The sequence below is a fragment of the Carcharhinus amblyrhynchos genome, chromosome 13 (assembly GCF_965287045.1).
Source record: "Carcharhinus amblyrhynchos chromosome 13, sCarAmb.v2.hapA, whole genome shotgun sequence".
NCBI lineage: Eukaryota > Metazoa > Chordata > Chondrichthyes > Carcharhiniformes > Carcharhinidae > Carcharhinus > Carcharhinus amblyrhynchos.
Window position 1 is genome coordinate 36217292 of NC_137336.1, and position 15166 is coordinate 36232457.

Here is a 15166-nt window from a genome sequence, read left to right on the forward strand (position 1 = left end):
GAGAATAGACTATATAAATTTCTGTATAGTAAAACCATTTACTGCGAAGGGAGAGTAGACTATTTAAATTTCTGAATGGTAAAACCATTTGTTCCGAATTATCAATTAAATATTCTGAGGTCCACGTTCTAAATATAGTTCTGACTGTTGGACAGATGAAGTGGTATTTGCATGAAGCAGAAAAGACCCTCCTTTATTGTGTGGATCAGGAAGTAATTCTTTACATTAAAATGTTCTGATGGTTCTTTGTGGCGGAGGTTGCAGTCAGTTTGCGATCTATCTTGCAATCCTGTTTAATGCCTGGTCACAGTGTAACAGGACACTCGGGGACCTGGCCTGACCAGCCAAAGTCTTCTGTCAACTTTGCTGTGAGATACTGGAGGGGCTGAGCTCTAAGCTCGCAGCGAGAGGCTCAGTTGAGCAGAGAAGTGGGGTGGGTGATGAGAGGAAGAGCGGGACTGACGGAGGAAGCGGCTGCGGTGTGCACCCGTAAGGTGGCAGATTGCGTTCCGCGTCCTCTCGTTCCAAAGGTGGACATTTCCCGACGTGTTAAATCAAAGTAAAACCTTTCTTTTCTCTTTTCAGCCGCCGAAAGCCCGACTACGCACGGAACAACACAAACCGGTTCTACCACAAACGCAACTGCATCTCTGTCAGGAAATTCATCCAGCGCTGTTAGCTCCCCCACGCATCCTACCACAACCTCGCAAAATATTACAGCAGTCAGCAGTTCAAAAACGGATGCATACTCTCCACTTTCTTCCTCCACTCTGACTACACTCTCAGACACAAGCCAGCTAAATAGCACCCTGTTACCCACTACATCACTGAATTTCACCTCTCAGAACAGTACACCTGGAAATGCCACAACAGTGCTGCCCACCTCAGTCCCCAACACAACACTGGATAGTTCCGTCTCCTGGATCAGTTACACGCCTAACGTAACAAATAACTCAACTCAGAGTAATAACACGACTGGCACAACGCACAGTCCGCTGACAAATAATACGACCCACACGACTTCACTTCATACCAATGATTCCACCGACAGTTCTTCCACAAGTCGGGAACCAGTATCCCTTCCAATCAGTACCGGGAGCAGCGAGGTCACCACATCAAAACCCACCACCTTCACAACAGCTACCGCTCTGACATCTTCCAGCCCAACCTCCCTTCCAAGCATCAGCCTCTTAACCAACAGCACAGGGAAACAGGACAGAATTACAACTTCCAGCGATACAGGTGAGAATTAACGTGACTCTTTCAAAGACGCGCAGGTCACCAGGAGTATGTGTATCTGAACCCTCTGTAAAAGTAAAATGATTGCAGAGATTTACTGTGATCTCTGCCTGTCTTTTTCCACTCGGGCTGTGTGTATTTTTGTTGAAAAAGGGAGCGATGATAAAGTAATCAGCATTACTGGCAGGGAGACAGGATAGTACTAGAGAGGTGAGGGCACTGAATCTGTAAGTATAGTTGTAACTACTATCAGCAGTTTATTCATGCTAATTGATTTCTAGGCTTCATCTCAAGAGGTACAAAAAATAAAAGCTAAGAGGTAATGATCAGTCCATATAAAACTTTAATACTTCAATTAGAGTACTGTATGCAATATTGGGTTACACAGGACAGGACGGACATTGAGATTTAGGAGAGAACACTATGTATTTCACCACAATGCTTCCTGGTATGATGAAATGTCAATATGGAGAAAGACATGGCTCAGTTTGGACACAACCTGGCAAAAGCAACTCTTGAATATTTGAGCTTGGCTGCGCATCTGTCCCACAACTGAGGGACAGCAAGTGATAATAAATAACAGCAAGTGACTTTAGTCTTGCCATTATTTTGACAGCAAATTACCTGTTATTCCAGAAAATGCTCATTAAAACATTCCACAAAATGACTGCCTCAAATACAAAGTACTAGGGATGTTGAAAAACTGAAATAAAAGCAGAAAATGTTAGGGATATTCAGCTGGTCAGTGAAGACCTGTCAAAAGAGAAACAGGATTTGAAGTCATTGACCTTTTATCTGAAGTAGTGTATATGAAAATCTCGCATTACAATCATATTGTACCACAGCGTCTGTGGTGTCTGGAACAAGTCTAGCAAGAGCGTTCATCCTTTACTGTTCTTTAGCTCTGTCCTTACTGAGTGTTCTTATTTTCAATTGCTGTGGTTGTGTCTTTTATCAATATTGCTTTCCTCATCTGTTCCCAATTTTCATTCATTCTCTGGAGAGTCCATAGCCTGGAATGATTGGCTTCCAATCCCATGTTGCCGGGTTACTGTAATGGATACAATAGCACAGGGTCAATTTCTGCTCGTTACATCAGTGTAATTCGGGCGTAATTAGCTGATCCAGCACAGAAGAGCAGGAATTTTTAAACAATAGCAGCCGGTAATTATATAGTACCTTTAATGTGCTAAACCTTCCTAGGTGCTCCACAGAGATATGAACGTATGCAACCAAATATGACACTGAGCTACATAAGGAGGTATGAAACTATTTGGTAGCGTGGTCAACTGTCAAACTGGTCAGGAAGGATGCAAAGTGATTACTTTTGTTATAGCCACTAAAAATGGCATTTGTGATTAAGATAAAAGCCATTTTGGTAAACTTGAGTATGTGTTTGAGCAAAGCCACACATGCTTTTTTGTTTCCTGTGGACTGTTGCACTGGTTCAATATTCAATTCACTTTAAACAGACCCTACCCACAAAACTGACCATACCCTAGGATGAAATTGGAAGATTTTGCTGATTGTGATGATTCAGAATTGCAATTACTTTCTTAGGTTCACAGGCTGTAGCAGGCATATATATTTTTAAGTTGTTTGAAGACTTAACATCCTTGTTAGATACTCATTTTGCTGATTAAACCAGTTCATATTGTATTAACAAACCTGTGCCTGGCTTTTACTTGTTATTATGTCAAGGAATACTTTTTAACAGGAAAAGAAGGAATAATTATATTACACTTCCTGATTGCACTGCTTCATGGAAGATTTTAAGATTATGATTTATGTGCCGTAATATTTAAACTGAGTTTGTGCTTCCAATGTATCTGTTTTACTCCATGAGTTCATCAGCTTAATCCTTATTTGGGTAACTGTCCCAGCCTGCCTAGAAAATGTATTTCTCACATTTTGACCTATCACATTTTTGGTTGCTGATGATCTCTGCATATGTTTTGACTCTTCATCATTCCTGTTTTATATTTAACTGATATTTCATTATTATTTCTATTTTTCCTGTCTCCAGATTAATTCTATTATCCTTTTTTCATTTTGCATTGTGATAATTTTTCTCTTATCTTTTTTTAATTTTTAGTTTTTTTCTACCCAGATCCTCTTCTCTTTATTGGTTAAAAGTCCCATCTGCAATCTATTTAATTGTGACTATTGCCCTCAGTTTGGAATTTCCCTATGTCTAAAATAATTCATTTTTTGCTGTCTCTGTGCTGTCATCCTCCAACCCCCCTCCCACACTGCCTCCTGCTCCAGGATTCCCTGGCTATATTTCTGGCCATTCTCCCCACAGCCTTTTTACTTTTTCTGCAAAGTTAGCAAGTAAACTGTACATGTTGGACTGGACCATTTTCTGCAGTTTTCCCTTCCTCTGCTGACTGTCATCACACACCTCTTTTCCTGTACTTGTATCTCTCTGCAATGTGACTGTCTCTTGGCGTGAGTTGTCTAGAGTTTTTTCTGCCTCCCTTATGTGTGGGAGTGTCTCTTACTCACACTTCAGATAGTTACCTCTGAGCTGGAGTGATTCAAGATCGAAATTTCCCTCATGATCCTCAGGCACACCCCCCACTCTTCTGAAATTTCCATATTCTACAGGTCCAAATTGCCATTATCTCAGCTGTTATTTGATTCAATTTAGAGTAGTTACTGAAGCAATTATGTAGTTAAATACTAACATTATGAATAAATAATTGGAAGTTAGCTTTTATTTCTTGAACTCCACTGGTGCTTCCTCTGCATTGGCTATGGAGTCACATTTCAAATTCTCCATTAATGCCATGATTTTCTGTGCCCTTTTTAAATATTTCTCTCAGTTTCTACTTGAATATGCTATTCCTGTGAACATCCTTGGGATCCTAAAGGTGTTTTATAAATGAAGGTTGTTGATGTTGGACAGTATTTTAACCATGCAGAGACTGCTTTGGAGGTGGGAGGGTGGGGAATATTTGAAGGTTGTAGATCAGGTCATCTAGCTGTTGCATCCTCACATCTGAGTGATCTTCTGGGTACCTGATTAGTAGCTGTTAAGTGAACTCTTGAGAGAAAATTGGTGAATACTGGAATCTTCCTAAAAGTGGATGTGTTTTCTGCTGCTGAGGCTGATGCTCTGAAGGTGTCTGGAGGCAGAGGCAGGATGAAAGTGAACAGGACCAACCACGCTTCTTTCAATTCCATTCCCCCACTCTCCCCCTCCTGTTGCACCACCGCTGAGCTCCAGGCGGCAGAGGGCTACATCTGCAATTATAAGCAAACCTATGGAGCACCTCGTCCACGGTAAAGGCCTGCCAGTTCTGATCGCTAACTTTTACCACTTTTTGATGGCTTTTGAAGGTCCTCCACCTTGAGGTCCCCTTGAGGGTGGCACAGTAGCACAGTGGTTAGCACTGCTGCTTCACAGCTCCAGGGACCTGGGTTCGATTCCCGGCTCGGGTCGCTGTCTGTGTGGAGTTTGCACATTCTCCTCGTGTCTGCATGGGTTTCCTCTGGGTGCATCAGCGGAATCAGATCTCTAGTGGGGCTGATGGCCATCCAGAGTCTTTTGAATTCTTATTAGTTCTCATGCCTACAGTTGATGTCCAGGAAAATCTCACCAACTGGTGGAATTCCATTTTTCGGGCATTGGGACCATGTGTATGTCAGAATCCATTTGTTTCCAATTGAGATGTTTTTGCCCATTGTTAATTCATTCAGCATCAATATTCAAATCCTTTCATCTTTCTATAAGATCCCATCTTTTCTGAAGCTCTTTTCTGATTCTATTTGCTGACAATGTGACTGATTACTTGATGGATCATTGGTAAACTTTGTGATCACTGGTTGGAGGAATTTATTAATGAGCTCTGACAAAGGGTCATCTAGACTTGAAACATTGGCTCTATCCTGTCCCCAGAAATGTTGTCAGACCTGCTGAGATTTTCCAACATTTTCTGTTTTTGTTTCAGATTCCAGCATCCGCACTATTTTGCTTTTATATTAATGAGCTATTGGTTAAAGGCTGCACATCACGTTTAAGCAGACGTATTGAATAATGATCAAACTGAATTGTTATTTATAAATTCCATTTTAATATGAAGACCAGGGGAAATGACTAATATTGTTGCTGGTTTATATTAAAAAATTGTTTCTCATCATGGATGCGGCTACCTCTGCCCTTAGACAAGCGGGTCCTTATAATAGTTCATGAAGCATTTTCTTTCATTAGCCATCAGTTTATTGCCCTTTGTTTTGAGCCGCTAATAGTCAACATTTCAGGTATAAATTGTAAGATTTAAATATTAAAATAATTGGTGCATTGGCAGAGCAGTGCAACAACTTCCTGCCAGTGGTAGCCAATATTGCCAATAAAGAGCAAAACCATGGTCCTAAGGGTGATGCATTGAAGTTGAGGCTCTTTTCATCACTGCATCAAAACATTAATCAGATGTTTCTCTTTCTACACTTATCCCGTGTTTCTCCTGTTCATTAAAATTAATCGGGTGGAAGTCGAGGACTGATGCGTGCACCAGCAGAAAACCCTGGCCCAATAAAATGCAGTGAGGTTGAGTTACCTATCCTCTAGTTTCCTTTATTAAGATGTTTGCTTGATTGTGAAAGTAAGCATTTAATGGCAAACACTGGAATAAAATATTAATATTGCATCATTGTTGCCTATGCAACAAGACGTTTGCTGAGCAGCATAAATCCTGAGGTATAATTTCAAAATCAGTGCCATAAATATTTAATCTCAGCAAGAATACAGTTAAGATATACATAATGGACTAGATAAAAGAAAATGCAGCCAAACCATAATGGGTAAGCACTCAATGAAGATGCTTTTCATACAGGTACGGAGAAAAGAAGGGTTGGGGGAAAGGAAATCAGTCACACAGGACCATCCTTGATGTTCTTCAATATCCGAATGTTGAGTTAAAACAATATTGGGAAAGGCTACCGCAAGTCTAATTTCCGTGGTGCACATATTTTGCAGATGGACTGTCCAAGAAGCTTTTGGTCCCCTGTTTGCAGATGCAAAGGGCCTAACCCAATTCAGCCTTGAGCTGTGGAGTTTTTGCCCATGTCAGAAGTGGATGGAACTCTTCTGTCTTCTAAAGAGTGTGGAATTCCTGTCCACCATATGGGACTTTAAAGCACATATTTCATGCCTGAGAAACAAAAGTTGTGCCATTGAATTTCTTAGAATATTTAGAATGTCTACAGTGCAGAAGTAAGCCATTCAGCCCATCGAGTCTGCAAGAATTTCTGGCAGTGCATCTTACCCATGCCCTATCCCCATAATGCCACAGATTTACACTGCTAATCCCCCAACCTCCAGAATTTGGGACAGTAAGAGGCAATTTAGCATGGCCATCCAACTAATTTGCACATCTTGGACTGTGGGAGGAAACTGGAGCACCCAGAGGAAACCCACACAGACACAGGGAGAATGTGCAAACTCCACATGGACAGTCACCCAAGTCTGGAATCGAACCCGGGTCCCTGACGCTGTGATGCAGCAGTGCTAGGCACTGTGTCACAGCGCTGCCTCTAGGCAAGAATGTCTGTCCATCTTGATGAATTCTATGTTACCATATTTTAGGGCCCATTCTAAAAATTGGAAATTATTCAAACTTGCCTCATGCAAAAATATGTCTCATCCACATAACAAAGGATGGTGGGGAGTGAGGGATTTAACTTTTACTGTGTGCAATCGTGTAAAAATGGGTGAATTGGCCACTTCTGTTTTATATCTCCCTAGATTTATATTCCCTTTGACTTTAATAGTTCAAGTAAAATCGTTATTTATAAAAGGTGACATTTAAGAAAATTGAAATTACATTGAAGGGAAATGTCTTTTGACTTCATCTGGAACATTTTGAAGAAACCATAATTGGCATTTGCAAGAATATATTACTTACAAACAGAAATACTTCTGATGTTAATCAGACAGAATTATGGATGGTCAGAGAGCCAAACTGTGATGCAAGTGGAAAATCCCTCCTTAGCAAGAAGGAACTAAGATGCTGAAAATTGTCATTTTGTGCAATTTTGGAGGCAATTAAAACTGTCCAGAAGTAACCTATGTGCAAAATAGGTGAATTGACAGCTTTTGGATTCCGTACGTCAATGATGCTCAGAGTAATGAGAAAGTGTTTGAAAATTAATTTATTAGGTTCAGGCTGTAAGTGCTATATTTGAACAGAATCTTCCAACAAGAGAAATGTGTTCTGTGTATGAACTTGTTAAGAGGACTTTGAAGATAATAAAGGTTTTTATGTGGTGATTCACTCAAGGATAAGGAGGGATCATTTCTATATTTAATTTTATTGAAAATACATGTAAAAATTCCAGTCATATCCAGCAGTCCGTCAAAAATGAAATATTAATTGTTTACTGAAGGAGTTAACTTAGGAGCTGCAGGGAACTTTTGTGCCAGAATTTTACTGCCTTGCCCGCCCGAGGCCAACAGAGAATGCTATCTGCGAGCCTCGCCTACCCCGATTGTGGGTCGGGCGGGCCGATAAAATTCCGGCCTTGGAGTGAGGATTTGTGTTTGCGGTCCATCATTATTTTATGAAATGAACTGTTTGAAGAAATAGTTGCACTGTTGACTAAATTTATTTCAGAATTCTGCTGAAAAGAGCTGTGTTTCTGAATCATTTTGTCATGCACTCATCAGAACAAACCCAAGAATGCCAAATTTCAAACAATCGCAGTTTAGACTGCAGGAGCAAAGGGTGCTGATTGATTGGTAAGTTGACTCTGATTAACCGATGCGCTACTGTGGAGAAAGCAATGGAACTATAGGCTTCCCAGGATCCCAGGTAATTTAAAAAAGGCACAAGACTTGAAGATCTTCCTTTTGTTTGTAGAAGCAGGATCCCAGCATATTAGTATATGTCACGTCCAGCAAGTGTAAATGAACCACATTATGAGCTTGAGAGCAGATGCTTCGTTTTAGGTTTGGCAAGGGCAGGCTGGTTGAGTACTGTCTCTACTTTGCCTATTTGAACAATAATTTAAGTAAGCTGCAATTATGTGGTTGCTACACAGGTAGTATCTTCTACCTGCAGGCGCTGCCATTAGTCCAAAAAGATGGTTTATTTATCACACAATTGATCACTGTTGTGTTTGAACTTCAGTGCTAGTCTGATGCCAGGTATGTAGACTGTATGTCCCAAGGATTTACTGATTGAATCAGACTGCATGTTCCTTCAGTTGTTCGTAACAGACAAATTACAGAACATGCTCAAATTTGCTCTTGAAAAAGCTCAAAAAAAACCCCATTGATTCTTATCTATTGGGATTCTGTGATTGGGCAGCAGTTGCTGAACAGTCTGACTGTGCTAATAGTTACACCATTTTAAGATAATCAGTGGAGCTTGTAATGTGATTCATTTATGCTTGCTCAAAATAACATATGTTAATACACAGGGACCTGTTATCTGCAAACAAAAGGAATATGTTCAAGCATTGTGCTGTTTCTGAATTACCCAGGAGATTGGGGAGTTTCTAGCCCCCTGCTGCATTCCCCATTGCAGTGACTTGGCCAGGCAATGTAGAATTTCAAGCAATCAGCACACTTTCCTTTTACAGTATAACTTGTGTTTGTTTGAAATTTGTTGTTCTTGCATTTGTCCTGATGAGTGCAAGACAAAATGCTTCAGCAATATTCACATTTCATATTACCAAAGTTGAGTCATGCTATATCAGGGCATGTTTGCATATGTTATAATGAGTGACAAACTCTTGGATGCCATGAAAGAATTGTGAGTATATATAAAGAAGTGGATCTTAGGCATATGTTTTATTAATGAGATGAAATTTGCACGCCAAGTTGACACTTTCAAAATGTAGGAATAGTAAGTGCAGATAGAGAATGGCAGTTTTGTAATTTTATTTGCTTTCCACAAAGTTCCATCTTTGCCCTTATGATGGGCATGGGAAAAAGGAAATTTCATATTTCATGTTGCATATATTTTGATGAAGATTAGGTTGTAGATGATCCAGTTATTCCTTTTAAGTACATTTCTTCTCTTTTGCTTTCCCAGTGATGGGCTGAGATTCTCCGGCCCGCTGCGCTGCTCGAACCTTTAGCAAGGTTTGTGATGGGGTTCCCAAGCACTTGTGTTTAATGCAATTAGCTCCAATCCAGAAATCAGACCATATTGGGGAGGAGGGAGGGGGGCCTAATGGGGAGGCGATCAGTGGAGGGAGGGGATCGTCTGCCACTCTGCACTTAGAGAGAGAGAGGGAGGACGACAATTGACCTTGGTCATCGGGGTGAGGTGAGGGGATTGGTCAGAGATGACCGTCGGCGTGGGGAGGGGGTCAGGGTTGGCTGTTGGAGTGGGGGGGGGGGTCAGGGATGGCCATCGGGGTGGGGGAGGTCGGGGCTGGCCCATAAAGGTGGGGGAGTTGGAGCTCGTAATCAGGGTGGAGGGGATCGGGGCTGGTCATCATGGTGAGGGAAGAGGTCGAGGCTGGCCATGGAGGGGGTGCGGGGATGGGAAGATCAGGGCTGGCTGGGGACATAGACATCGGGGCTAGCCTGGGGAGGTCTGGTAGGCTAACGATTGGGGTGTGTGGGAGGTCTGAAATGCTGGCGATTGAGGGGTTGCGGGACTGGCTAGCAATAAGGCCAGGGATTGGGAGGCCATCAGTTGGGGGGCCACTGTACATGCATCGATTGCCGCACTGACAGATCAGCATATGCGCAATGGTCAGCTCAGCGCCATGCTGCTGGCCTCTTGGGAGGGAATAGGCCCTGCCCCCTATTTTTCAGAGTGCATCACACTGAGGTGTCAGAGATTTGCTCTGGTAAGTATGCCCGAAAAACAGGAGAGAAGTACTCCCGTTCTCCCCCCTGCCCATGGGGCACTTAGTTTTTGTTTGGGAGTGTCCTGAGCATGGTGTTCCAGTTGTTCACCTTGGTTGAGAGGCTGATTGGGAAAATTCATTCCTAGGCATTTACACCTGAAAGGAGCACTACAATTGTACTTTGTAAGGTGGCCTCACCCAAGTCTGTCTCCAATTTCCTTCTCTGTTCAGAAACTCTTTGCTGTCCATTTGATGATTGACTATGGAAACATTCTTGAGTTTGGGATCCTGGTATTCAGCACATCATGTGAATAGGTCATGGCATCATGATAGTGTGTAGTGGTTTAGTCATGTAAAAGAAAAATGTTCCAAAGGGTGTGGGTGATACTGGCAAGACTGCTGTCATGGAAGCTGTTTTGAAAAAGAAGTGCTGTTTCTTCTTATTGATGTCATTTGTGGTAGGTGATGTTCACTTAAAGGCAATTACCATTATTGATTATCCTATAATTTTGTCTTTGTTATAATTAAGAAAAAATGCATCTAGATTCAGTAACCCATTGTAGTTAGATGCATCCTATTCAGGATTGCGTTAAGTCTTAACAGGTAGCAACACCTTGGTTTGGATTTCTCTCCTTTGCTCCTTTTTCCCCCCAAAAAGACAATGATGCAGTTGTAATTCTAAAAGGAAATCCCTTGTTCCCTGCAGGAAATGGTCACCAAATAATGTCAACCTCAAATCAAATGACACGACAGATGTTAAAACTGTTGGCAACTGAAAAAAAACACGAGAAAAGTCCTTCTGTTTAAAAACAAAACACCAATAGACTTTTAAGAAAGGATGTAACTTCTACCCTAATTTGAATAGCACGGCCAAAAATGAGTAGGTGTTTTCTGCGGCTGCTGGAAATGGCAATCTGAAATGGGGTCAGCCAGGAAGCGGGCTTCTAGCAGAACTCTGATTAATTCTCCATCCGTCTATCTGCAAAACTGTAAAATCAAGACTAGCGTATCTTAATTAGTTGAGAGAGGATATATTTTGGTTGGTGTGAGTTATACATAAAATCCAGTGGGCAGGAAATGCCAGTGTAAAGTTGCTTGTATGAAGTTCATTGCAACTGGTACGATAACATCCAGGCCAGGGGAATTCCACTTTTTTTCTTCCACTTTAAGAAATGCATTCAAGATATGTGTGGTAATTATGCATTAATCCTGCCCCAGTAGATGGCACAAGTAGGATCTATAACTGCCTAATAATGGATGTTTGCTGAGTAGGTTCCAATTTAGTGTATCAGACTTTTAGTGGCACTATACGAAAGAAAGGATTTGAGGCCAAGCAACAATAAGAACCTGCTTTTACATGTGTCTTTAACATAGTGAACCTTCTTACTTGTTGCATTGCTACAGGAGCATTATCAGAGAACATTTGAGAATGAGCCATGTAAAAAGCTATTGAGACAGGTTGAGTAAGATTTAAGGAATCACTTGAAGGAGGAAAAGGAATTAGAAATATAATGGAGAGGTTCAGAGAGGAAGCAGGAGAGAATTGTGGAAGGAACTCCGGAGTTTGAAGCCAAGATAGTTGAAGGTTTGTTCGCAAATCGTGGAGCAAAATAAATTGGGAATGCGCAAAAGGTCAGAATTGGAGGAACGTACCCTGGGTTTGTCAGAAATTAACCTTCGATATCTGTAGGCCCTGGCTTCCCATAGCAACGAATTGTCTTCACAAGGGTTGTCACGTATGTGCTGCTGCCATGCAATACATTGACAATGAAATGCTTTTGGAAAATTGGATCCAATTGGGTGAAAAGGATAGGGCATGAATGTCTTTGGGGGGGGGGGGGGGGGGGGGGGGTGGGGGGGATTCTTTCCCCCATCATAACTTTAGTGAAAGAACTGTAAAAACCTTAGAAAAATGGCATAAGTGCTATTCTTCACGATGTGAAGCTCTTTTGCAATTGGCACAACCCCGGCAGAAATTGAGTCTCTTGGCTTCAAACAATTTATGTGAAAACTGCACCTACATTGGATGCTTTCAGCCCACAAGTCTTACTAAAATGGAATCAAAACATTGCAAGGAAAAATGTGAATAACTGCAGCTTATCATGCAGCACGGATAATTTTACATTGTTTCATTTTCTTTTTTCAGCATGATGGATAATGCTGCTTGAGTACTAGACAGCATGTCCTGAATTTCACACTCCTCCACCAGCAGGTTTATAGGCAGAGGGTGAGAGTAAAATTCCTCCAGCAGGCTTCTGGCTGGATTCCCAGCTGCCTCGACCTCTCTGCAGTTTTATGCTGAGGTGGGCAAAGTCTCAGACGGTTCCATGCCCTTGCTCCAGCTGAAGCCAATCATTGATCGCTTAAGGGTTATTTCACACCCAGTCTCAAATTTTAGGCTGATGGGAGGAGTTCCCTGTATCGGGAGAGAGCCTGAAAATAATCTGGTCAGGGAGGTGCACCTGGATCAGCAGCCTCCTTTTAACTTTTCCTCCCTCTTATGGATTGTTAATTCAGGAGCTCCTTAGCACCCTCTCCAAGCCACTCGATTACCCTCTCCACCCTGACACCCACAAAACTTCCCTTTTCCTGGAACCCTGGGACTTTGGCTTCTGAGGCTGCTCTGAGGCCCAGTCCTGTCCGCTGCAGCTTCTACAGGGACTGGAGAGTTGCCAGATGATCCGCCAAGGCTGACAGCTCTCTAAAGCAGGCCATCTTACTAAATGAGGGGCAGAAGTCCTGTCTGCAGCCAACTTGTTGCTGCGTAAATCACTCCGATGCGGAGAGTGCTGGCAAGGATGTGTTCATTCCACTATCCTAAAATTCCCGGCTAATGTTTTGCCCAAAGCCTTCTGACATGTAGAAGACACAATGAAATGCAAATCTAATACATTCTAGAACTGTTGTTTACGATGTTGCTATTCATTGAAATGCAGGTAACTTAGTTTAACCTGTAAATGAAGTTAGAAATTTTACTTAATTAGTTGTGCAATTTTATTCTTTAGGTATAAGTTCCTTAGCCTTCTAAGTCAATAAATCATATCATTTCTGAATGATATTAACAAGACAAAATGATTTGTGGGTTTTCTGCCTTTATCGTGTGAGAGTGCGCTCTTAAAAGATGATATAAAAAGGATGGTAGTTCTTCACTGATGGTGAATTTGAATCAAATAAAATTAAAACCTGCTTTTGTGGGAAAAGATATTACCTAATATTAAATAATGCTGGAATCATAAGCCAGTTGACAGGACAGAAAGTATTTGAATAGGTATATGATCTCGTTAACAAAAATGTTAAAATATTCTGTTATTTAAAAAAGAGGCCTAGATTTTCTATACCTTCCTGTCGATTTGGACTGTATTGCGGGACTCCTGATTATGGGACCATTAGCATGCTAGATGTATACTCCTCAGCCTCTACTTGACAACTCAACAGAAAGTGGGCAGAATTCATAGCAATAGGCCTCAGGCTCCTGCTGTCGTATGAGAGATTGCACAACCTGAAAAACCAGATGTTTTCTGCATGATTTAGACTTCCTGTCTTCAGCCCATGCAGATGCTTTGTGAGCAGAGTGAAACCCATCTAGGTGAACACACCCCAAAAACGGGCACCTGTAAAAAGAAAACACGTGCTTATTGAGAAACCCAACTAACTTTTACAGCAAAGGAGATTCGATGAAAGCACGTAAACTCGCAACTTGTGAATTACTGCCTTCATTAAAACAAGCCATTTTACAAAGGAAAACACTGGGTGTGGCCTGTTATAAAGTTGCTATATCTCAAACTTTCACTGATTTGAGGTCACTGGTGCTCCCCCTTTCTGTGTCTACATTCTTGTGAGTTCAGTGTCTTCACACCAGGTGAGAGCAGGTTTTGTGAAATAAGTGACTTTTGTGGAATGGGTAACTCTTGACCCAGCATGCACAGAGTTCGAGAAACTGCTCCATCTCTGGGATTGAATGCTTCAAAGTTCTGACCAAGAATATTGAGTGTTCTGTCCCTGGTAAATTATTTCCCCATTCAATTCAAAAGTTTTAAGGGACATATGCTGACCATTTTGTAACGAGGACACATACAGTATCCATGGTGTCTGTAATTAACAGACTTCACTGTACTTGCACAGGCTGAGGCTGTGGAAAAATATTTCCTCCCCTTTCCTTCAGTGCACCGTTAAATGTGAGAAGCTTGGGTCAAACATGTTCCATATCCAAAATTCAAGTCATCCAAATGGCGGAAAATTCAGTCAAGGTCACATTTCCCTCATTTGCAAAATGTTATACTTACCCCCAAAATCCGCGTCAATGGGATCAACTCCTGGAGAATCTCGTTAAGGTTTCAATTCCTTCTCAGGATTCTGTGTATACACACTGAGTCTCCAGTATAATGGTTCTACACATGTCTAATGTAGATTGTAAGGGTTTGTTCTGATACCTGCTGCATTTGCCATATAATCTGTAAGGACGTCTGAAAGTGAAAGTAATTAAACTTGTGTGGGACATGAAATAGGGTTTGGGGAAGACCATTATTGTTGTTTTAAGATCCTCATTGAATTTCTCTCATGCTGGACATGTTGTTATGTGTGAACAGAGGAGTCATAGGGTTCAATCTTCCCAAAATTGCACAACTGTGTTGGATCAGCTGAGAAAAGCTGTGCAGAACTCACTGTCTTAACAGATGCCTGATTAAATGGCACTCTGTGCAATTTCACAATTTCAGAGTGCTGGTGAGGATCACAAGCCAGCATTGAGAGGGAGGGGTGGGGAGTGCATAGTCCCTCACTATGGACATCCACTGCCCCCAATGGAGATGAGCCTGAAGCCCAGTAATTATATTTAAATTTATTAAAATGTATGGAAATCAGGTTCACACAGGAGAACGGGGTGGAGAAAGTCTCAAACTGATATCTTATCAGTGCAAATCCTGTTTCTGGCCACTTGTGAGATTTAGCCATTATGGAATTTTCACCACTGGATTGTGGCCAGAGTTGTTGGATAAATAACTTGTGAGTAGTTCTGGGACAATATTCCCACAAAGTTGTCTTTGTACTGGGTATACTGCAGATGCCTTTGAGCACAACTTTATAGTCCATGGTTAGCTTACATTTTAAAAGTCACTGA

General features: G+C 41.6%; 1 protein-coding gene across 1 annotated transcript in view; it reads left to right on the plus strand.

Annotated features, from left to right (window-relative positions):
• LOC145351845 (uncharacterized) overlaps positions 1-15166 on the plus strand; it is a 30420-nt gene that overhangs the window by 562 nt on the left and 14692 nt on the right. The window contains exon 2 of the mRNA XM_080201542.1: positions 586-1242. Coding sequence (XP_080057668.1) covers positions 586-1242 — 657 coding nt within the window. The remainder of the gene's footprint in view (positions 1-585; positions 1243-15166) is intronic.